Genomic DNA, 22,500 nt, shown 5'->3' on the forward strand with positions numbered 1-22,500 from the left:
TTGGGAGTTGGATTAAGAGGCTCAAGATCTTCGTCTGAATAAAGGCGGTCAGGTAGTAAAGGAGGTGCTTCACTTGTATCTTCAACCTTCGGACTCGCAGCAGTTGTTGTCTCCTCCCTAACAGGGCTCTTGGGGGCCCTAGTCCTCTTGGAAAGGTCTGGTTTGGCATAAAGCGGCGGTTTTACAGGTCCAGCGCTTTCAAATAACGACATTCTACTCTTGATGCTTCCACTGGGGGACGGTACTGATGGTTTCTTGCTCTCTGTTTGGCTTTTAACAATATCTCCGCCGTCGCTAACGTTCTTAGGTCTTTCCTCATTGCTTACAACTGGGTTTTCAGGTCTCTTAGTTTGACTTGATGCTACGTGATTTTCACTGCCGTTCGCTGATGCCACTGGAAAATTAAACTTCTGATCGGAATTCCCACTGTCAGAAGCTGGAGATTTTGGTTTTGGTTTTGGAGCCAGTGACGGTTTCGGTGTAGCAGGTGACACAGGAGATTTGACAGTAGATTCATTGCTACTATGCACAGTCTCTTTCTTTTTTGGGTACTTGTTCCAGTCAACATCCACAACTGTCCAACCATTGTCGGGTTCCGTCTCCACAGGCATAGAATCGTTGGCCATCACAGCTTTCATTTCTACGCCACCGAACGATCCATTAAGAGACGACGCGGGTGAAAAAACAGGCAGCTCCTCGCTACTTTGGCTTGTTTTGCGTGTAACTGATTCAATGGCTTTTTTCAGTTCCTCTTTAGATTCCATTGCTGGATCACTCATGCTCCTCTCAGAGGACAGTGTCCTCAGCCTTGCGCGTTCCTACAAAAACGAAAAGACAATCAAAATCAATTAAAAGAAGAAACTCTGGGAGAACACCAAGGGGATATCTCCTTTACGTGAAAGCGAACCCGCATTCCTCACAAAATCTGTTACTTGATAAAACCATTTTCAATTTTGTACACAATAATCAACATCTTATTTCCCTTATTCTCAAGATTTTAACATCTAGTTCTCCTAAGAACGGAGCTCACTGCGAACGTCGGATGATTTGTTTTTGGAAATTAACCATTCTCTACACTTTTCCTTAAGTGCTCAATGCAAAGCTGCCTGCCGTCCCTCGTTAACTGTCACACATGCATCGCACACTCCATAATTGATGCAGACCTGCTTTTGTTTTTCTCTTTTCGCCTGTTCTTCTTTTAACTTCAATTTGGCTTTGTTTTCTGCCAGGGCCCTCTGAAAAGCAAAGGCAAGATACTAATGATAGACTGTTGATTATGATTATGAAGCAACACCTAATATAGACCTTATTCATAAATGGCGGTCACATTTAGAATTCTTTTGTCCACGTGCAAATTAGCCTACCAAGCCTCATTTTAGAGCAAGAATTCTTTTCAATTCACTGTATGGTATCGAGGCTTGGTAGGCTAATTTGCACTTTGACAAAAGAGTTATAAATTGGCCGCCATTTATGAATACGCTCTATAATATAATATAATATAATATAATATAATATAATATAATTAACTATAAGCGAGTTCAGAGTTTCAAAAAACGTGCGCGCATCTGAATAGAAGCAAGCATATAAAATAAAAAAAAATAAAAAAAAAATGTAATGCAAATTCTTGCAGCTATTTACCATAACAAAAAAGATTTTTATCCCGACGCGCACATTGTTTCTTGAAACTCCGAATTGACCTATTGGTTTACAAAATCTCACGAAGCAGTCTCAGCCAATCAAAACATTGAACGCGTTTTCCCGCACTTTGCGTCGACAACATGAAGTTTATTCTTTGATGTGATTGGCTCGTTTGCTTGCTCAGTTGCGGATATCGTGATTGGTCCACTGTTTTACGAAAGTCAATTAAAAATCGGTGAGAATAAAAGCGCGGTCATGAATTTGCGGTGAAGCATGGAATATGCATCAAAGATAAAACGCCGCAGATGGAAGGAAAAATACCAATAAACGCCGCACCCAATCAGAAGAATGCGGCGTTTGTGCGAGGACTGTGAGAAAAAAAAGTACACGTTGAATTCTCTAACGTTGATCACAAGCCAGACAACTACGATTCTATCTCGGCAAAAGTACGAGACATGCATTGGAACTTTTAACGTGCTTCTGTTTTAAATATTATTTACAAATGGTCTACCGCGTAATTGTTGTCAGTGATTTTGAAATAAACGCCGCATGGGACACGCTCAAAATTTAATAAATGCCACAGCGTTTAATCGAGTAAAATACGGCAACTCGTCTCCACTTTAGAATTTGATTGCTGCACTGACATTACGGAGTAAATGCAACGAGCTCACTTTTAAGATCTACAACTTGTTTAAAGGTCCACCTACAACCCATCTCTCCCCAGAGGGGAACATCTCCACATATTTGACATGAAGGGGCATTTAAAAGCGAACATTTGGTAGTTACTCACTTCAAAATTCATGATAAATGCAGCAAATATTCCAAAGAAATCTTCGGTTGTTGCCGTCTCCTGTTTTTCACCGAAGAATTTAACCGTTTCACGAAACTCTTTGGTCGACTTTTCCTGTAAGCTCAACAGCTCATTCAATTCACCTTCAGTATCGTCAATGATGCTCTGTGGATTAAGCAATAGTGTTTTCAGGATCCAAGTTTGCAAGTTTAAAGGCGCACTGTCACACTATCAACGCTTACTCGTAAAACGTCAACGAGAGAATTATACGGCTGCAGTCCAGGTATTCTCTGCTGTGTGCAAGTATGTATTTTCAGCGATTTATAGAGAGGAACAAAATGGATTGAAGCTTGAAAGAAAATGGCCACTCTTTTAAATACTTGGGCCGCAACGAGTTTTCAAAAATTTGCCAAACATTTACAATCGATAGCTTATCCCAAAAAAAAAGCCTTCGATATTTTTTCGCTTGGTAACAGGAATGCCACAAAACTGAATTTAATATTTCAACCCAGTTTTGACAAATAAAGAAAAGGAAGAAACAAACCAACTAACAAAGAACTTGCCTTGACTGCGAGCGTAAAGCGATCATTAGGATCCTGCAACTTCAGTGACCTGAAAGCACCGAGATCGGACTGCAACTCCTGCACAGAAAACAATTTAAATAAAAAACGTTAATTTCCTTCTGTTTGTTTTTGCATGGAGAAAGCAAAATTCTCTGATCTTTATTTCATCTCCTGTCCCATCATATCGCCTTTGCAGGACTCAAAAAGGGGTAAACAAACCTTCATTCCGGCAGATAACTCTTCTACTTCACAAGAAACCATTTGACCAGACACTACAATAAGAAAACACCAATATTACAATTTAAACCTCTCGAAACAGTACTGGATCTAGGCGCATCCACACGAGCACATTTTGTGTGGCAATTTTTTTTTTGCCCGTTTATTCGACAACTTTCTCCAAATTTTATGACAAATTCATTTGCTGAAAAACTGGACAAATAAAAATTGTCACATGTGATAGTTTGGTCGTGTGCAGGACTCCGCACAGGAAATGTGGCACTATCCGTTGGTGGGTACTAGTGTCCAGGCCTCTTTTGTCGCAACCAAGATGGCGGCGTCAACCCGTGGTTGGACAGATCGAGCAACCCTTGTTAGAGGCGTTAAAAACTCGAGAAAGCCTTTGGAATACAAAATGCGAGTTATAAAAATAGAAATACTAAGAAGAAGCACTATGACGAAATTGTAATAATATTGAAAGTAGATTGTGAAGATATTGACTAGGGAGCTGTAAAATTTGTCTCTGTAGTCAGTCCTGTGCTCGTTTGAGTTTTTCAATACCTATACTACAATCATGAACTTTGAAAAGCAAAAATCCACACAACTCCCAACCTTTGGCTGCAGTAGGCACTGACGGAATTTCATCCTTGATATTTAAAACTTCCGGGCATTTCGATTCAACTGTTTGCACCAAAAAGTGAAGAAGAGTTGATTTGTTGTCTGATGTTTTGGTATTGCTGAGCTGTTTATGATAAAACGGAAACGCAAGCATGATTACTAATAGTACTCAACCAGGATGACTGAGAAGTAAATTAGTTGTTTTTACTACACAAAAACGAAACGCAAGGCCAAAGTAATAATGATAACTGCACCAACCTTGTTTAAGTACTCAATTTTAAAAGCTGCCGCCGATCCTATCCTCGTGTTTCCTTTATTCATGTAATTACCCATTTTCAGTACCAACTAAAACACAAGAAAGAAGCCTGGGTCAAAACTGTTTTCAAACGCAAATACATTTTCCAAGCTGAAAACAACAAACGTACCAAGACAACAATCCATTACCGCGTATACTATGCGCGGTGCGTGGCTAGATACGAACAATTTTTGACTGCTTTCAAATTTACTACCTGTATAACAACGCTGCCATTGTTCAACATCTAATCCCCACCGCTATCTTGCATGAAATAAGATGAAAGCGATGAGAGAAAGAGAGAGAGAGAGTTGCCTTTTTTGTTTGCTAAATCAATCACTCAGCAAGAGCGCTCAGGTGGCTCATTTGGTTGAGCATCGGGTTGTCATGCGAGAGGTCGCGGGTTCGAAGCCCGGCCGGATCAACACTCAGGATCTTAAAATAACTAAGGAGAAGGTACTGCCTTTGTAATTTCATCTGCAAATGGTTACAAGAGTAGGGGGTGAAGTCCCCGGTGTTGTGGCTGTCCTGTTCTCTCCAGCAGAAGTGGCCGGCTTGGCACTGATACCTCTAAAAAGGCTTATGGTGTATGAGGTCACCCAAACAGAAACAGCCATAGGTCAAAAAGGAACTTTGCCGAGTGCTGGAACATGTAGAATAGAAAAATGCTAAAAAACGGAGCTTGGGTGAGAAATATGCAACACACAGAATCACAAATTTGTTGATTGTAACATCGCGATATCGCTTTTGTATCTCTTGTCGTGGTTCAGCGATGCCTCCGAATTTCGTCGGTTGCAGTAACTAAGGTGGCAAATTCACAAATGACATTCAAATCAAACCTCGAGTATCTTTTGCAGCTTTGGACTCTTTCTGAGTTCCGATGAAGCATCAAGAACCGCTTCCAAGTCCTGAAAACAAGGAAGATGTTTCCAATGACAAAATGAAAGCAAGCGAAACTGACTTCCGTTAATTCGCCACTAAAAACACCCTACCAGATGCTCCACTAGTTATCTTACCGGCTTAATCTCTTCTACTTTGTCCGCAAAGCGAGCTTTGAACAGCAGGGCTCTCAGACGCTGTTTGTACCAAGATACTTTACTCATCTAAAAGGGAGAAATGTTAGAATTAACTCAGAGAATGAGGATAGCACCCATGCAAAAATAAAAGAAAAACACCGTAAAATTGCGTAGGTTTTATTTCTTACTTCATAACAAAACCTGTCCGCTTTGTCGAGCTTTGAAACATCGTCTGCAAAATACTTAAACTTCTGAAGCTGAAAAAAAAAAGTAATTTTCGTCGGCATAAGGTATTGCAACAATGACAGGACGTGAAAACAACAGATTCAACTCCGGCGTCTAATGCAAGTATAACCATGGCAAACCCTTGGAATATAAAACTAAGATCACTAGCATTTGATCTACGGTATTCAGCCCAAAAGGGACATTTTAATGTGTCGCGGGCCGCTGGGTGTACCGCAGAAAGTTAGTCCACTGTGTTATGTGGGTAATTCGCCTGTCTTGAGCCGATTGTTTCATTACGTTTCGTTAAGGAAGGGGGAGGGGGGGGGGCGTTTTAGTTACCTCTTTATTGTCCGGTGCGTACAGTAGAAGCTGCTTTAAATGAGATTCGCTGAACTTCTTCTCCTCCATTGCAAGAAGTGCACTTTTGATCTCTTCAAATGGCATCTTCAAATGACCCAATAAAATTGCTAACACAAACACAAAAACAACTTTTCAGTCAGTCGCTCGGATAGTTTTTCTGTCAGCCGTCCAAAATGTACAGTTGTCCTCTCAGCTCGGAAAGGAAAGGAAAGGAACTTTAAGTGTTCAGTCGTTCTAGCGCTGAAGCACTAATTGGGGAGACTATAAACTGAAATTATCAATTAACGCAAATCAAGTGAAATCTTGGTTTTTTGAGGAGAGGGGAAACCGGAGTACACAGAGAAAACCTCTCGGTGCAGAGTAGAGAACCAACAAACTCAACCCACATATGACGCCGAGTCTGGGAATCGAACCCGGGCTACATTGGTGGGAGGCGAGTGCTCTCACCACTGTGCCATCCCTGGACCCCCAAATATATATATCTGGCGTAAGCCTTTGCACACCTTACAGGTACAAACAATTTCTGTCCACTATCTTTGGACAGGTCCAGGGTTTTCCTTTACTCACGCATAAACTAAAAACAGTAGTCCATGAGTAGGAGCTTTCCTCTCCCATAAAAGTCCTATATGAGTCAACCTTTGCGCGTATCTTTCTATTTTTAGAAAGCCACGAGTTCTTTGGTTCCTCACGCACTGTTCAGAATGGCCAATCAGAATAACGTTATTGTCAAACGAAGACACAAACAGCAAAAACAACGTATGCAAATTGCAGTAAATTAATGTAACTGTGAATGCCCTCCCGTTCAATGTTAAGTTCTAAAAATTGAAAGATACGCGCAAACCAAGGCTCCTACTCATGGGCCCCTGCTATGTATGTAAATTCTCCACACAGTTTCAATGAAATGTCAGTCACAGCTATCGAGGGTAAAGATTATTAGCAGCTTAACAGGTGTGATCTTGATATAACCCTAAATTCTCATGATTTCACAACAGAGAAATCTAAGTTACTAGTTAGGAGAATGAACGTTCCGATCTTGCAAATGAAAGGGTTAAGAAACGAAGACAAATGGACAACAGCAACAGCGAAACTGAAGAGAGTGAGAAAAAAAGAAGGGATTTCCCTCACCAATGTTATAACATTTCTTTTGGCTCATTACAGCTGGTTTTTCTGGTTTCTTTTGCTCTTTGCCTGATAAAATTAAAGAACACTGATCAGTACTGTAAAACATGAAAGCTTAAAATTGACAAAAAAAAAGGGGAGACGGTTCATACTCGAAACTTTCTGTATAGCACTGAAGCTTTGCTCGAGTTGGATAAACTCTATGACCTCCTCTGAAGGTTCGTTCTCCCCAAGCTGAAAAAAAAAGAAGAAAAACAACTTCATCAGAATGACAGTAACTCAGTTTAGACGGAAAGAAGTAAATTCAGCTTCAAGATCCCTGATAGCCTAGTTAATAAAGCAAAACGGCTCGAGTCCCCCATATTTTAGTTCTGAACTTTCTGTTGTTACAGTTCTAGAGCCGAATAAAATCGCTTTAATTTACGTCCAAGAAATTAGTACAGACTACAAGTATTAAGAGGGTAATCAAAGCTACCTCTGAAAATTTGAGCCCAATGGATCAAGTATCTTTCAGTGTTCAATTTTGGCTTGAAAAGGAATGTATGGGCTCATTAGCGCTTTTGCCACACAATACGATTATCAAACTGAAATAGCGCAAAGTTTTGGGTGCTTTTGCATGACGTGCCACGTGACCTTGTCAATCATAAAAAAAGGTCGTGGTAAAAAGCAGATGCCAGAAATGGAAAGAGCGTGATGAAATTAGTAAGAATGTCAATTTTGAAGCCACTGACATTTAGTTGAGATATTTTACAGTGATTTTGATTTTAAATGGCAAACAGGAGCAGGGTCAACCTCGTTCCCAGGGTCTCTCTTGGTTACAAGAGAGACCCTGGAAACGAGGTTGGTCCAAGGTTCCTACAAAACTTTCTACCACACCACCAGGAGGTCACTGCTCAACTCATATTAGGCCATTTGCGGTTCATAGCGTTTGCCTACACGATCAAATATAGTGAGCAACTGGTGGTGCTGTAAAAAATTCAAAAATGTAAAAAAGTGAAAATTACGGTTCTAAAGTTCCTGCCGGTTTCTTCAAACGTACCCGAGCCCATACAGTGTTCTCTAATCCAGCAATGCTGAGTTTTTCCCAGTTGACTCTTTTCAGTTGCATTTGCTCTCCAGGACCCGCCATGGATGGTACGGGAGGCACTAAAGATGGGGGAGGGGGTGGTGGGGGTGGAGGTGGTGGAGGGGGTGGTGGTGCTACCATGGGAGGAGGAGGTGGGGCAACAGCGGCAGTTGAGTTTCCTAAAAAGAAGGATGTACAATATATAAATGACAATTCAACAGAACAGAAAACGAGCGAATAAATCAAGAAATGTCACAAATAAATAGCAAATTTCTTCAATAACACGAAAGAGAGGGTGAAGTAGAACGGTTCTGGTAACATTTTCCTTCAAAGTAAGAACACTAACCAGTACGACTATGCAGAATTAACGAGCGCCGGCGAAAGCTGTTTTTCGTTTGGGCCCCAACAGGGCCCTACGCATTGCGCATAATTGCCAATTTAATCCAAGAATCCTTGACGTGCAACATCAGTTTGAATTTTTGATCATTTCTTTGGTGAAAAAGACCACTTGCCTTGCTTGTCTTCTTCGTCTTTCTTTCGCGCTTTCACAGCAGCATCCAAAGGGTTCTCCGGTGATGTGTTTGGAGAGCTTGCTTCACTACTTCGATCTTCAAAAAGGACAAATGAACAATATTCAAACAAATTGTTCCGAGCAAAATATCAGACATGGTAGTTCATTAGAGTATCCTTCACGAGACGGCATAAAAGGCTCTTTTCTAAAGGTAACTTAAGAACTTTAACCATGTTGAAAACAGGACTGCTCAAAATCTTTAGGAAAAAGTCACATCGAGATGGTTTTTCCATTATACTCCAAAATGTGTATAATAAGAGAACGATCTGGAAATCCGAAACGAGCAGTTTAAAAGCGTTTTAACTTTGCTTCAGCAACCATTCAAGAGTTCTTTTTGATACCGCGAATGTGTAATGAGGTGCGTGTGCCCTGCACTAATTGGTCTGTCAATGACAATCATATCCATGTCTGTATCCATAGTAATAACCACGGCTGCAGATTGGAAGTGAATACCATCCCAACCCTCTCAATCAAATGTTGATAATGTGTTGAAACCGTCTGCCCAGCCCAGCAGTCAAAATCGTTCAACATCGTTCAACAAAATCGAACTCATGTTGAAGCAAATGTTAAAGCCATTTTCCCGGGCCTAATAGACCTTATTCATAAATGACGGCCAATTTATAATTCTTTTGTCAAAGTGCAAATTAGCCTACCACGCCTCGATACCACTCAGTGAATTGAAAAGAATTCTTGCTCTAAAATGAGGCTTGGTAGGCTAATTTGCACGTGGACAAAAGAATTATAAATGTGACCACCATTTATGAATAAGGTCTATAAGACCTCAAAGATGTCGCCAGTGATCACAACCTGCTGGTGGCAGTTGTCTCACTGAAGCTGCGTTGGACACGCAGAGGACAGAGAAGGGGACAACAGTTCGATTCCAGTAAACTGAGAGATGACCGGATCAGATAAGCTTTTAGACAGGAGCTGAAGAACGGCTTTCAAAAAGAACAGGAGATCAACATTGACTCCTTTAATCAGGCATTTAAGGCAGCGGGAGAGAAGGTCCTTGGATTTAAAATGAGGAAAAACGAGGAAGGGATAGTCATACAAGGGGAGACCTGGAAAAAAAACAGAAACAAGGAGAGGAGTCAAGCAGCGAATGAACTCCACCCAGTCAGAACGCGTCCGTGACCAGCTAAGGAGAAAACACTCAGAATTGGACCATGAGGTGAAAAAAATGACCAAACTAGACAAGAGAACATTAATTTTTTTGTGGAGAGACTGGCAAATGAGGCAGAAGAGGCTGCTGGTAGACAATATATGAAGACCCTATATAGCTAGCCTGCGAGCAGGCTCTCTCTCCTCTCTCCAACCCCAGTCCCTCGGAGGGCCTGCTCGCAGGCTACTATATAGCATACCAGTTTTGTTACCATGGCAACATACTGGGTTCCAGACCTCACTGATATTAAAGGCTTTGCTGGCCACCTTTGGCGTTCTATTTTGATATTTGCCAATGGTGACTCATCTGCATGATCCTGTAAGCATATAAATACCTTAGGTAGAGTTTGTTGCCTTGCTAAATGTTTTTTCTAGCTTATGATCACCAAAAATATTGAATCAGGTTGGAGGGGACAGGAAAAGAGTGAGTTGCCATGGGAACCAATTTCTTTACACCCGAAGGTGTGTTGCCAGTATAACCATTAGACTACCATGTTTCAATGGTCTCTATTCTGCAAATTGACCGAGATAGCTCTATTTATATACTTGATTTTACATTGGGTCAAGTGAATGACATCAGCAGTAATCTCATTTGCATATTTTACACATTTTTCAAACCATTTTTCAAACCAGTGCAGATATTTCCAAACAGTAAACAGCGTTTTTAATGTTTCCTGGAATTCTATACGATACATGTAAACCTAAAACTTCAAGGGATAAAAATTTGATCATAGTAGCACTTTAAATGTTTAAAATATTATTATCCTGACCTGTTGCCTCACTTTTCTCTTGTATCTCTAACAGCTTTTTCTCGCTCTTGTCCAAAGCCTCCTTAGTTTCCATCAGCTCTTGAGTAGTTACTGCCAACTGATGCTGGATTTTTTCCATCCCAGCTCCTGAGAGTTCAGCAGATCCCTCAGCAACGCCCCCATCACCACTTACTGGTGCATGTAACCTTTCCTGTCCACGACCAGATGCCGATATGGGACTGTGAACTTGCGCTTGTGTTTGAATGCTTGTTGCTTTAGACTTTCTCATCTCATCTGCCAATAACGCATCTGCAAGTTCTTCTGTTAAACAAAGATAAAAAGCATATGAATCACCTCATAATACACACTTTTACTCTTAAAAATTATTTCAGTATTTACCAAGTCCAGTGAGATCAAGTTCATCATCATCGTCATCCCAGCCTGAGTCAGGGGAACCATTTCTTGGTGAACCACGCACTGGAACTGTATCAAGGTCATGTCCAACTATACGGAAAAACAATAAGCCATTGAGAAAACTTCAAATGAACTATGCTACCAATTATTACATTCCCATAGAATTGTGCACTGCATGATGAGAAGTTGAATGCAAACTTAACTGCATTTTTTTAGTCAAGGAATAGTGCACTCAGACATGCAAAGTAAATGGAAAAAGGTTTGAGACTGTTAAACTCCATCACCATGCACAGAGCTAAATCTGATTCACTGTGACAAGGAGCTAATTTAGGGACGTAGGGGTGGCACAGTGGTGAGAGCACTCACCTCCCACCAAGCTTGCCTAGGTTCGATTAGCGGTCCAGGCATCCTAATACGTGGGTTGAGTTTGTTGTTGATTCTTTCCTTGCTCCAAGAGGTATTCTCCAGGTTCTCTGGTTTTCACCTCTCCAGAAAAACTAAACTGCAGAACAGTCATATTTTTTTGCAAATGCAGGCGACGCAGTCAATATTCAAATGAAAGGTCTGGAGTGAGGCTCGTGTGCTTCACACCCGTGGATCACGCTTTTGGCGCTTCACGCCTTCCGAAAAGGGAAGAAAACGACTGTTTTGCAGTCTACAGAAAAACCAACACTGCCAAATTCCAATTCGATCCAGAATGCATAGACACATGTTGAATGAGCTCCTGAGTGCTCTTAAGGTGTACCGTGGATTATTAATTCTTGAAATAGGAGCTTTTTAATCTCCCTTCCATGGTCATTTTACTTTTATCAGCTCACTGTTTTAATACTACCAAATTTCCTGATTTCAGACAGCCATTGACGCTGACTCGACCACAGTTTCTTTAACTTAAACCACATTTCCTATAGATCTGTAAACAAACTGCCACTTACTGTAACCAAGTCCAGGGCTAAGCCTGCCTCTGACAGCACCAGTTAGGGGCCAATTACTGTGTGGGTCACCAGAAAAAACTGGAACACAATCAAGCAAGGACATGCTTAAAAAAGTCTGATAGATGCCATTAATGTTGCCAAGAATGCAAACAACCAGGTCATGTCGACAAGCTAGTTTACAAGTGGACTGGGTTGCCCATAGCATGGTCAGTACTACTAAACTAATGGTTGTCATGGAATTTAACACAGATTAGCACCATGCTTCCAGAAACTCAGCCCTGGTCTACATGTACAATGTATGAATGCAAAAGACATTTGTGCTTTTCCCACTCTAAATGTAGGAGAACCAGATTATCATGATAGAAAGATTGATGTACATGTACATGTATGTTTCCATACAAGGTCCACAGCAGCCTAGCCAACAACCATTACATCTTATGACAACATCGTGAAAGTACAAGCATCCTTTCTTACTCCCTCCAGGTGTCGTGGTCCGCGCTCTTGGTGCATCAGCAAGCCGCCTGGCTTGTACTCGATAAAGCACATCAACAACTTCCTCATTGTTGGTCCCCAAACTTGGAACGACACCAGCTGCAATTAATGTCCCACAACGCAAATTAAAAACAGGTACATGTACATGGAAGGATTAGTTTCCATAGCAAAACTGCCGGAGTGAATGGCACAGGTGGGATGCACATGACATAAAGATATGTTATTTGCCACCAGGGAGGTCCATATAGCGAAAAACTGTGACCAAGGTCTTGAAAATGCTGCCTGAGGCAGCAGGCCGAGGGCAGCTTTTTCAAGACCGAGGTCACAGTTTTTTGCTAAAACAGACCAACCCTTAACTCAGGTAAATAACTTCTTTACTTTTTCCCTCTCTCTCTCTCTTCCTCTATGAAATCACTTTCAATTACATTGAAGGAACCTGTCTTTAATTATATGTAATTTACATGCAGGGGAAAAGTTAGCTGACTAATCTTGGAGTAAAGTAATTAAAGCCATTGCCTTTTGTCAGCTGTTGGTAATTACTGAAACCACTGATCCTTTGTTAAGTTTTCATGAACCAAGACTAGCATTTAGTTACTGAACTCTATTATGATACTATGTAAAATAACACCTACACTATTAAGTGTTATGATACAACTGTAGAATTCCAGAGATATGGAACATTACATGTATATTAACTACAAGGGATAGTTAAATTACTTTTCCCAAGTTGGCATCCTGACTGAAAATGTGATTAGTGCACACTTACACACTGAAAGGGAGAGGTGGAGGGGAAGGGGTGTCTTTGGGGTGGGATGATGGGGGGCAAATTTAGCACTTTTGCAACACAGCTTAACCCATTGACTCCTGGAAGTGAGACGATTTACGTACATCATCAACTGGGGGCATCCTGCAAGGCACCTGAGGAGTGAATGGCTTAATTCTTTGGTAAATATTTATTCACATTCTAAAATTACATCATTGTAATGATATAATCCATGTACAAGAATTGTATATTTAGCAAAATATATGTACAGTAATAAGCAAAATATCAGATGTAAGACATTCAAATAGGTTGAGATTTAGGTACAGAAAAAATCCTTTTGCTTACTGTCCATTTTCCTGGATATCATTCTTGCAGCTGCCCTGTCAAATGCTTGCTGCTCTGCCTCTGGAAGGAGCTCACTCAAGTAATGCAGAATCTGTAGCTTAGATCCATCATCCAAAACAGGTTCCAAGGAATTGATAAGTCTTTGAACATTCCTTCAAAATAAACAAGCTAAGTGGTCACAATCAACATGGTCAAAAGTCTAATGTAAAAAATCGAAGTCTATGGTCAGACATTCTCTCACTCCAAATAAAGCACATTCAAGTTTCATCAACAGTCGCGCTGGCAAAATTGCAGTCATCGTCCTACTCGCCACTGCAAACAACAATGACAACAGCGTGCAGTAGTGTTCAATCTTGACAATCATAATTGACAATTATAATAAAACAGCTGTTTACCTTTCTTTACTGTATCGATTAAGGCTTTGTTTAATAACCAGCTGTTCTCCGCGTGTAAGTAGCTGACTCATCTATGACGAATTCCAAAAAAAAAACACAAACAATTTTCAAAGGATTTCAAAGGGCAAATACTGTACATGTGCTGAAAAGGAACAACTCTTCATGATTCTTGTATCTAATGGTTGTGGCAGTTTGCTCAATTTTTCGTTAACCCTTTACCTCACTGGGCGAACTTGCCCATTGAGCAAGGGAAAAACTGTTAAGAGACATTCTTAGTGCATGCCAGCTTATACAGAACACAGAGGCTAAGGTTTAATAGTTTGGTCAGCAAAATAGGGGTAGATCATTAAGTTTTAAAGTAGATGGGACCTTGTTATAGAGTAAGCCAGCACACCAATATTTAATCTGGCTTTTGATCTTGAGACCTCCTTTGAGCAAAGGTGTGTACATGTACTGTACTCAGAATGTCTATGGGTGCTACATGTAGTATCTGGGTCCCAGCAAAGCAAATAACACCCTCTGGCCATCTCTGAAGTAAATGTACTTACAGTACCACCGGGAAAACAATGAACACCTAAAATATGTCAGGAATGCTTGTTTTTAAGCCAACAAGACGCCTCCAAAGGCGTATCCGTGGAATGCGCAAACAGTTGACACAAACTGTCCACTTACAGTGAACTTCAAGTACAGGTAAACTTCGGAAAATGGCGAGAGATTACCAGAAAGATACATCTGTAATATAACTTGAAGTTGTCTGTTGTAAAAACTCAATATTAATGTTACTAAATTTGCAAATGCAAACAAGGAAGCCCTATTAGCGGGTTCTCGGGATACGGGATCTTTCATTTATTTATTTTTTGGAATGAGACTTTATTTCAATCCTACAGTTTTACTTGCTTCCTTAACTACGTTCATCCAAAAATTACAAGATCAGCCTTAAATCATCCGAAAAACTTATTACAGATCACAGTTCAACAACTTATCATCCTTGGCCAGTTGTTCAAAAGTCGATTAATGCTAATCTCAGGTTAAAAATGAACAAACGAGTTTTATTCTCTACTCCCAAATGCTGTTCAAGGCTGATATTCCGTGAAACTTTACATTAGAAGAAGTCAATAAACAAAGGAAACTTTCACCAAAAAGTTGAAAACATGAAACAAAAGTTTACGCTAATCCTGGATTAAGGTAATCGGCTTTCAAACAACCGGACCATGTATTCGAATTCCGGGTTCCATAATCCTGGTTTAGTTTCTTGCAAACTGTTTAAATCTGCCTTGGCGAAGACAAGAAGACAACATGTGAACTCCATTTCTCAGAATGCTCAAAAATGTAAAATTCCGTAATTGCGCGTTCTATAGTTCAGTCCAAAGTTCTAGTTTTACAATTCCATAATCTTGATTTCAGTATTAGAGTAACTTGGTACCATACGTTTCACAATAACTTGAAATCTCGTCAAGGAAAAAGCTTAAATCCAGTAGTCCAGTCTGGGTTGAAATCGCCAAAACTCTTTCTCTTATCGATTCAAAACTCAACAAAAGCTACAAGTAGTAAATAGTTCTCACAAACTACAACAGTTCGTCATGATTCTGCACTCGAGCTGAACCAAAAACTATCAAACACGAAAACAAAAATACCCTAGTGATCGCTTCTCGAGAAAACACTGTTTAGTTACTGCACTACCACACGTACATGTACGCAATGCGCTCCTACTTTAAAAAATATCCTGGATCTCCTCAGTTCCCCTACCCCCCCCCCCCCCCTTCCCAGCCAAAAATCCCATATCTCCACTATTTTTTTACCTAAGTTTTCCCGTGTCCTGATCGCTTTTCGGCCTTTTGGCTAAGATTAGTTTCTCGGCCAATGGCTATGGTCAAGTACTAACATACGGTACTTTTGTCAGTGCCGTAGGGGGCAAGCACAGAACAGTTTCGGTTGTTTAAGAAAAACAACCAACACTGTTCTGGCACAGAGGGTAGGGTAATGCCTGTGGTTTACCAGGGAGGATGATGAAGATTCGGTCTGATCGACACATAACTAACAACTGTGGTACACAATATTGTTTTGGTATCGTAAATCATTACAGTGTCATGGTAGATATCTTTGGTAGATACCCCCTGAGAAGACATGTGGTTCAGTAAAGTGCTTAACGCAGAACGACTGAAGAAAATAAAAGCAAATCGAGAAACAGTTAGCTTCAAGGCTGACAATTTGATCATTTACAACTTCTTTTTCACTACAAGCTTAAGCGTGTACTCTGAGCTTCTGACAGCTTTCCAAAACCAATTTACATTGAAGTCAAGCCCTTTCCGGCGGGGTTAGTAACTGGATGGGAGACGTCAAAAGAGGCAACTTGCTGTCAGGAACATACGACCAAAAATTCTATTTTAATGCCCAAAAATGCGAACTAAGCAAGGTACAGATTTTGTTAGCCTGCCTTACATGTATGCAAAACAAATATTGACGCAAAAGTAACTAAACAATGATATGTAGTTTTTAAGGAGAGCAGAAGGAACTTTTAGGAAGTGTCGATCGAGAATAAGACAATTTGCGAGATGAAGACATCATAAATTTTGTGCCACGAATATAATACAAGTTACCATCAGCGAAAAACATTTCGGGAGATTTTTGTACGTTTAATCTGAGTTCAATTTTTCTATCGTACTTTTGGTCGTACAAGTAAAATCACAAAATGGAAAGTGACATCGATTTTAGCGGCCGCCTGTGATCAAGTTACCTTGCGTGTTTAATACTGACAACTCACGAAACAAAGGATGAATCTGTGACAAAATGACGGCAAGACACCCGGTTTTTGTTAGATTACTTTTTTTCTTTCAAGTTTTAATAAAGTCCGACAAGATACATGTGCGAATTTAACACAAAGATCTCAATCGTTGATGTTAGCCCAGGTGTCAGCTGAAGTTAAGCTCCTCCGAATGAGATTAGTACTTGGATGGGGGACCGCTGCGAAGTCCCCGTTACGGACATCAGTAATTCGTTTTTTTAAAACTTGATTTCATTTTTTATTTTGTTTGGCCGTCTATGTCAAAACGCCTGAACAAACCGGTTCCCAAAAAATATTAGAGTATTTGTGCTATGCAAAATACTCCTAATGAAGTATTTGTTCTGTGCAAAATACCGTAATGTTCACAGCGGAACACACAAGTATAAGTACGAAGCAAGATCTAGAAAGAACGTAGAAAATTCTTCTTACCTTAAAAGCTTGTCTTTCTCAAAGAAAAAACATCTGTCCACTTTATCGAATATTTTAATACTGTGTCAATCATGGCCGGCGGAAAGATTCCACAATAAATAGTTGCTTTCCTCATCGCAACAGAACTGTGTCGCAGTGGCCGAGTGGTCTAGCGCGCGTACATGATCGCGAAGCGCATGGAAAGTATATGGTTTCTAACTGGGGCAGGGAAGTTCAGATATACTGAAGGGTATAAAGGTAAATTCACCCGATCGGAGCTTAATTCAATATCCGTGGGGTATGCACATTTACACCAGCCCGGTTTTAAGACGTGGTATGCCTTCGGCATTCCACGTAATAAAGAAGCAAAAACACCAAAACTGCAAACTGAATAACCATTATTAGTCGAAGGATGTGTCTTTGTCTAGAAAAATCATTTCTCCCTAGTTTGTTTCAAGTTATCTCTTACTTGCAAAATGACCAGAATTAGCTCAAATTAAATCAATTACCAGTAAAATCTAAACACAAATTTTGCCCCGCAAACATAAACACTCTGCAGTTTAGTGAGCGGAATTTGGATAACTGATTGGGCAGAAATAAGATTCTTGACATCTTTCAGGTGTTCATGGTTTTCCCGGTCACACTGTAACTTTGAAATACATTTTTGTAACCACTGACAACCACTACACAAAAAGTACAGGTATTATAAAAAATTTGTGCAATGGTGCAGAATGGTTGGAAGTCCAGGATTCCAGCATTACTGGTACTATAGCCTAAACTAAAACAGCCTGTTGACGTGGCAAAGCATGCTCCTTAATTAAGAGCCAACATTGTAGCTACATGTAGCAAGAAATCATAATTAAGTAATACACAACAGATGGTCGAAGATCTATAACAATGTGCACGATATTAACTGGGTACCTGTATTTGGAATTGTCGGGATAGCAAGCGAAGATCACTTCTGTCATAACTTGTACCATTCAAAAACAGACCACTCCGTGTAGAGAATGCCCTTGATGACATTGATGAGCATCGCGACATAGTTGCAGGTCTTTCATTTTCAAATGTCACAGAGTGTTGGGATGACTTGCTTGATGCAGGAATGGATGACAGTGAGGACTGATGTTTTAATGCACTCGTGGGTCGCCACTGAACAAGCAAGCTTGGATGCGAGCCACTTCCCCTTAACAGCTGTACTACATGGGCATGTGGCTTCCCCCTGAAGAAAAAAAACAATTTACATTTAAAAATTATACATATTATTCTCACTGGCATTTTACTGGATCCATTCAATACTTATTATTACAATAGTCTTAATGACAATGATATTCGTCATCACAGTGGTCAAGATGTTGTGTGCTTCATGAGTCCACAACAAATTTTGACCACTGCAATGAATAAATTACCATTATCGATAAGAGTACAGACAACCTCAATTTGTTCTTTACCATAATATTCAACTTCAAAGAAGATGTTTATTTCAGAGCATGACCAAGATGGTGACACAAAAAAAGAGCAAACTTTGTCTATAACTTTTTCACAATCTGATTGGTTTACATTTGTATTTTCCAAACTGAGGGATTGGCTATTACAATAATGTTGCATGGCACGTTGACATGAGCATGACGAGAGCAGCATTGTCAAGGGTCTTCTCGACCATGACAAATTACCCAATCAGATTTGCAAGATTACAAGCAATTGTGGTAAGAATACCAATTTTAATGATTCTGTCTAAACCTACATTGTATCATATGGAATAAAATGTTTGATTCATTTTATGACTAACCTGACATTCAGTCCATTTATTTCAAGAATATGATCTCCAGCTTTAAGTCCAGCATGAAAAGCAGGTCCACCTTATCACAAAAAAACAAATTTGAAAAAACCATTATGAACATCAAAATAATAAGGTAAGTCCAAAGTATGATAGCCACGTAATACCTCTGTCAACACTTTTTATAAACACTGGAGAATTTCCACTGAGAGTAAAGCCAAACCCTGCACCAGATCCCTCTCTTCTCACCTGAACAGTTCTGTGAAAAAAAAGTATGACCTTAATTTTGAGCAGCAAGAATTTACATGTATTTACATGTAAGGGATGGAGTCATGGAGAGACCGGAGATTTGGGGCAATGATTACAGTAGTGATGGCAGAAGGGGTTTCCCTGTCCATGTTTCTACTGTGTGCAATTTATTTTGTTGACAATAATATATAGCGAACAATTATTTGCGGAAGTTATTAGAATGTAATTTCACTATGTTGAGAAATACTTTGTCCAGTGCATCTTCTGCCGATACGAAATCTAGCTCCACAATGGATACATCTGGCAGCCACCAACTAGGTTGCCCTGAGCCTTACATGTATTAAATTCAATTTATTTAAAACAGATTGTCGTCTCTTTCCACTCTGTTTTGTTTCTACTTTTTCTGAAAGGGAGCAGTAAATTTGACCAGCAGATTTTTTTCGACACTTCATCAGCCAATCAGGAACGATATTTTCTCTGTCTGTGGGTGAACTAAGGTTTTGAAAATGTTGAGGGGTTGATTGCAGGTGGTTTCTCACTCCTTATCCCCTTTCCCCTCACATTCTCATATGACTTCAGTCCAGGTTTTTGTGCGGCCACATTCAAAACGATCACTCAAAAATCAACCCCAGTGGAAAGAAGCATGTAAAATAAGCCAAAATGCTTGTTACATTCAGGTTAAACTGTTAACTGTTATTATAGCCATGTTGGCTATAACAATTAAAACCCTCTATGGTACATCTACATACTAAAGATGCAAAATCTTGAAAAGGTTTGGTATTACCTTGGACTAGCAGCAGTGTTATTTTCCAACTGTGGCCTTGACACACGATTTGGTGCTCTATGGGACCAAGTGCTAAAAAAATCATGTTTATCACAATTACTATTGCAATGTAAATAAAAATAACTAGTTGCATCGGTCTTACAAGAAAATAAAAATTAAATTTAGAAAAATCACTCTCACCCAAACCGGCCAACAGGAGCAGTGTTATGACGGACATGCCCCTTATACTCTGAAAGTTCCAGGTCTGAAGAAGCTGATAAGTCTGGGATGAAATTATCGTCTGCAGTGTCTTTCTGGGTCTGCATGATTTCACCATTCACTCCAACCAGAATGTCAAACAATGGCTGCTCACTTTTGGGGGTAAAAGCTCTGAGTGAAAAAAGTTGAAAAATCAACATTTAAAAATATATTATCATAATGAGCAAATGATTACTTAACTTTTTGTTCTGGATTATTAATTATACCATACAAAACTTTAGAATGTTGACAAGTTTTCAAAAAAACCACAAACCAAATTGACTTAAAAGTTACCTTATTTCTTTTAGCAGCCTTCTTTCAACTGGCGTCTGAAGGATCCCTTTTAAACTCTGAGCTAAGTCCTCAACAGACCTGTCCCTTGCATACTGATTCAAGGCTTTTATAAGCATTTTCTTCTTTGATTCTTGTCCAGCCAGATAATAATTCATCTTATAAAATACAACAAAAAAATAAATAAATAACAAAATGATTTCTACTTTCTTTAATACCATTCACCTACCGTACAATTTAAGAACCCAAGAATAATTTGTTTGGAGGGGCTAATATCTCTGAGAGCTGTGTTTGCTATATCAAAACCTAATATTTACGACTTTATGCTTCTTAAATTATTCATCCCTAGAGGACCAATATTTACGAAATCCAAATTACCTGTGCTTATACAGCACAAGTCAAGAAAAAAAGAAAAACATTCCGATGGTTAAGGTTGATATTTTAGATCCTGAACCCGAAATTGCATAAACAATAGACATTCTGGCATAGTTTACATTTCAAAGTTGATCGTTGCTAGACTGACGTCAAAATTTTTCTTCATAATACAAGCGCATTGCTTTAATAATATTTTCAAAGGCAAATCTATTAATTGATACAATAATATTCGTTTCATCAATTACATGTATCTACTTTCCTCCCTCTTCACCTAATAACAACGAAATACCAACCACATGCACACACTTCTTACGTGCAACATAAACAACAGCCGAGTTTTAATAGCCTAAGAATTGATCATGGCAATTTTTTGCCAGCTATTATGTAACTCAACAGTAAGGCAGGGACAATAACAATAACAATAATATTGGCCACTTTGGAATTTACCTGTTCGAAGAAGTCCTTGGCTCGCCGATACCTTGAAGTCGAGCTTTTTCCTCCCCGTTTGTCTGTAATTCCGATATCTGCAGCACCTGCAATTAGCACTAATGAAATCGTGGGACCACAAGAATCGATCATTTGTCCAACTTCGTGCTCGTCCATTTGTCTCAAATTAACACCATTTATTCGAAGGACAAGGTCGCCAGGACGGATCCCGACATTTTGTGCGGGACTATTTGTCTCAACGTCAGCGATAAACACAGGACCTTTGCCGCGCACAGAAAATCCAAATCGACCTCTGCGACGCCGAAGATCGAATGTTCTTATCCTCGAGATAACGGCAAGTGCTGGTGGAACAGTACGCGACCTTTTAGCCAAGAGGGTAATTTCTTCTTTGCTCAATCCTTGGACATTTTCTCCATTTACTTCGAGAATCTGATCGCCAGGATGAAGTCCTGCGCGTTGTGCGACAGAATTTTCTTCCACCGATAATATGACAACAGGCGCTTTGCCCCCAACGGTAAATCCGAAAGCTTCAGGCCAGTTTTCGTTTGTCCGCATATTGATTAATTAACACCTTCAGCTTTTAATCGAAACTCAGCGAGAACTCTGTTTGCAACTACGACAGTTCTCTGGCTTCTTACACAACGTCAAGAGTCGGAAAACTGATATGTTTCTTGGTGCTAGAAGTGAAGTGATCTGCAACCATGCAGGTGCCCTTTAGCAAACTATTCACAATATTTTACGAAGGTTCCAAAATCCTCATATACACTTTCGTTTCTGGCCTAGTCCGCGAACTTGAAATCTTCGCCGTCTTTCGAAGTAAACACTTAACCGACGGCACTATTAAACGCACGTTTTAAGGACCTTGCGTATTGTTTAAGAAGTCGACGCTAAATCCGAAACCAGGCAACCAAGATCGCAGGAACTTAGAAAATGTAATGAATAGGCTTCTTGAAGATGAATGTCTTTAACCAAGACAGTGCCAGGTCTTCTTCAAACAAGGACGTTTGCATCCACGTACTCTCCGCTGTGATGAAAGTTATCTTTGTTTAGTTTTTCGTTGATTTCGGTCACCTTCAGAACAATTCACTGTGCTCACTTACGATGTTTGCCCGCACAGCTGTATGCCACGATTACGCATGCAAATGAATGCCTATTTAACCATTTACGGGTGGTATTTTGCATTTTTTTTAATGCAGTTCACTGAAGTTGTCATTCTAGGCAAAAATACGCATAACGACGGCCGAGGGTTAAAGGATTTTGAGATTATGCCATTCAATCAGAGAGGATGCTGGGTACTTATTTTCAAGAGAGCTTCATTCACATCCGTTGCCTCGCAACACGAGGAAAGGATCGTCGCGGGGCTGAAAAGAGGATATCATAAAAGAAACGCCATGAAGCAACAAACAAACTTGATTGCTACTCTTGACC

General features: G+C 39.9%; 1 protein-coding gene across 1 annotated transcript in view; it reads right to left on the reverse strand.

Annotated features, from left to right (window-relative positions):
• The window catches only part of LOC137969440 (delphilin-like), a 26,163-nt gene that overhangs the window by 2,473 nt on the left and 1,190 nt on the right, over positions 1-22,500 (reverse strand). Inside the window, exons 1-28 of the mRNA XM_068815668.1 lie at positions 21,073-22,500; positions 20,254-20,408; positions 19,903-20,091; positions 19,723-19,794; positions 18,857-18,948; positions 18,702-18,771; positions 17,837-18,134; positions 13,726-13,796; positions 13,331-13,482; positions 12,205-12,321; positions 11,731-11,808; positions 10,784-10,888; positions 10,406-10,705; positions 8,416-8,511; positions 7,877-8,082; positions 6,990-7,071; positions 6,844-6,906; positions 5,698-5,825; positions 5,322-5,390; positions 5,134-5,220; positions 4,957-5,025; positions 4,084-4,170; positions 3,820-3,949; positions 3,211-3,263; positions 2,992-3,069; positions 2,429-2,593; positions 1,164-1,235; positions 1-818 (exon numbers count right to left, since the gene is read on the reverse strand). The exon at positions 1-818 is cut by the window's left edge and continues 2,473 nt beyond it; the exon at positions 21,073-22,500 is cut by the window's right edge and continues 1,190 nt beyond it. Coding sequence (XP_068671769.1) covers positions 1-818; positions 1,164-1,235; positions 2,429-2,593; positions 2,992-3,069; positions 3,211-3,263; positions 3,820-3,949; positions 4,084-4,170; positions 4,957-5,025; positions 5,134-5,220; positions 5,322-5,390; positions 5,698-5,825; positions 6,844-6,906; positions 6,990-7,071; positions 7,877-8,082; positions 8,416-8,511; positions 10,406-10,705; positions 10,784-10,888; positions 11,731-11,808; positions 12,205-12,321; positions 13,331-13,482; positions 13,726-13,796; positions 17,837-18,134; positions 18,702-18,771; positions 18,857-18,948; positions 19,723-19,794; positions 19,903-20,091; positions 20,254-20,408; positions 21,073-21,627 — 4,457 coding nt within the window. The 5' untranslated portion in view covers positions 21,628-22,500. The remainder of the gene's footprint in view (positions 819-1,163; positions 1,236-2,428; positions 2,594-2,991; positions 3,070-3,210; positions 3,264-3,819; positions 3,950-4,083; positions 4,171-4,956; positions 5,026-5,133; positions 5,221-5,321; positions 5,391-5,697; positions 5,826-6,843; positions 6,907-6,989; positions 7,072-7,876; positions 8,083-8,415; positions 8,512-10,405; positions 10,706-10,783; positions 10,889-11,730; positions 11,809-12,204; positions 12,322-13,330; positions 13,483-13,725; positions 13,797-17,836; positions 18,135-18,701; positions 18,772-18,856; positions 18,949-19,722; positions 19,795-19,902; positions 20,092-20,253; positions 20,409-21,072) is intronic.

The sequence above is a fragment of the Montipora foliosa genome, chromosome 9 (genome assembly GCF_036669935.1).
Source record: "Montipora foliosa isolate CH-2021 chromosome 9, ASM3666993v2, whole genome shotgun sequence".
NCBI classification, from domain to species: Eukaryota; Metazoa; Cnidaria; class Anthozoa; order Scleractinia; family Acroporidae; genus Montipora; species Montipora foliosa.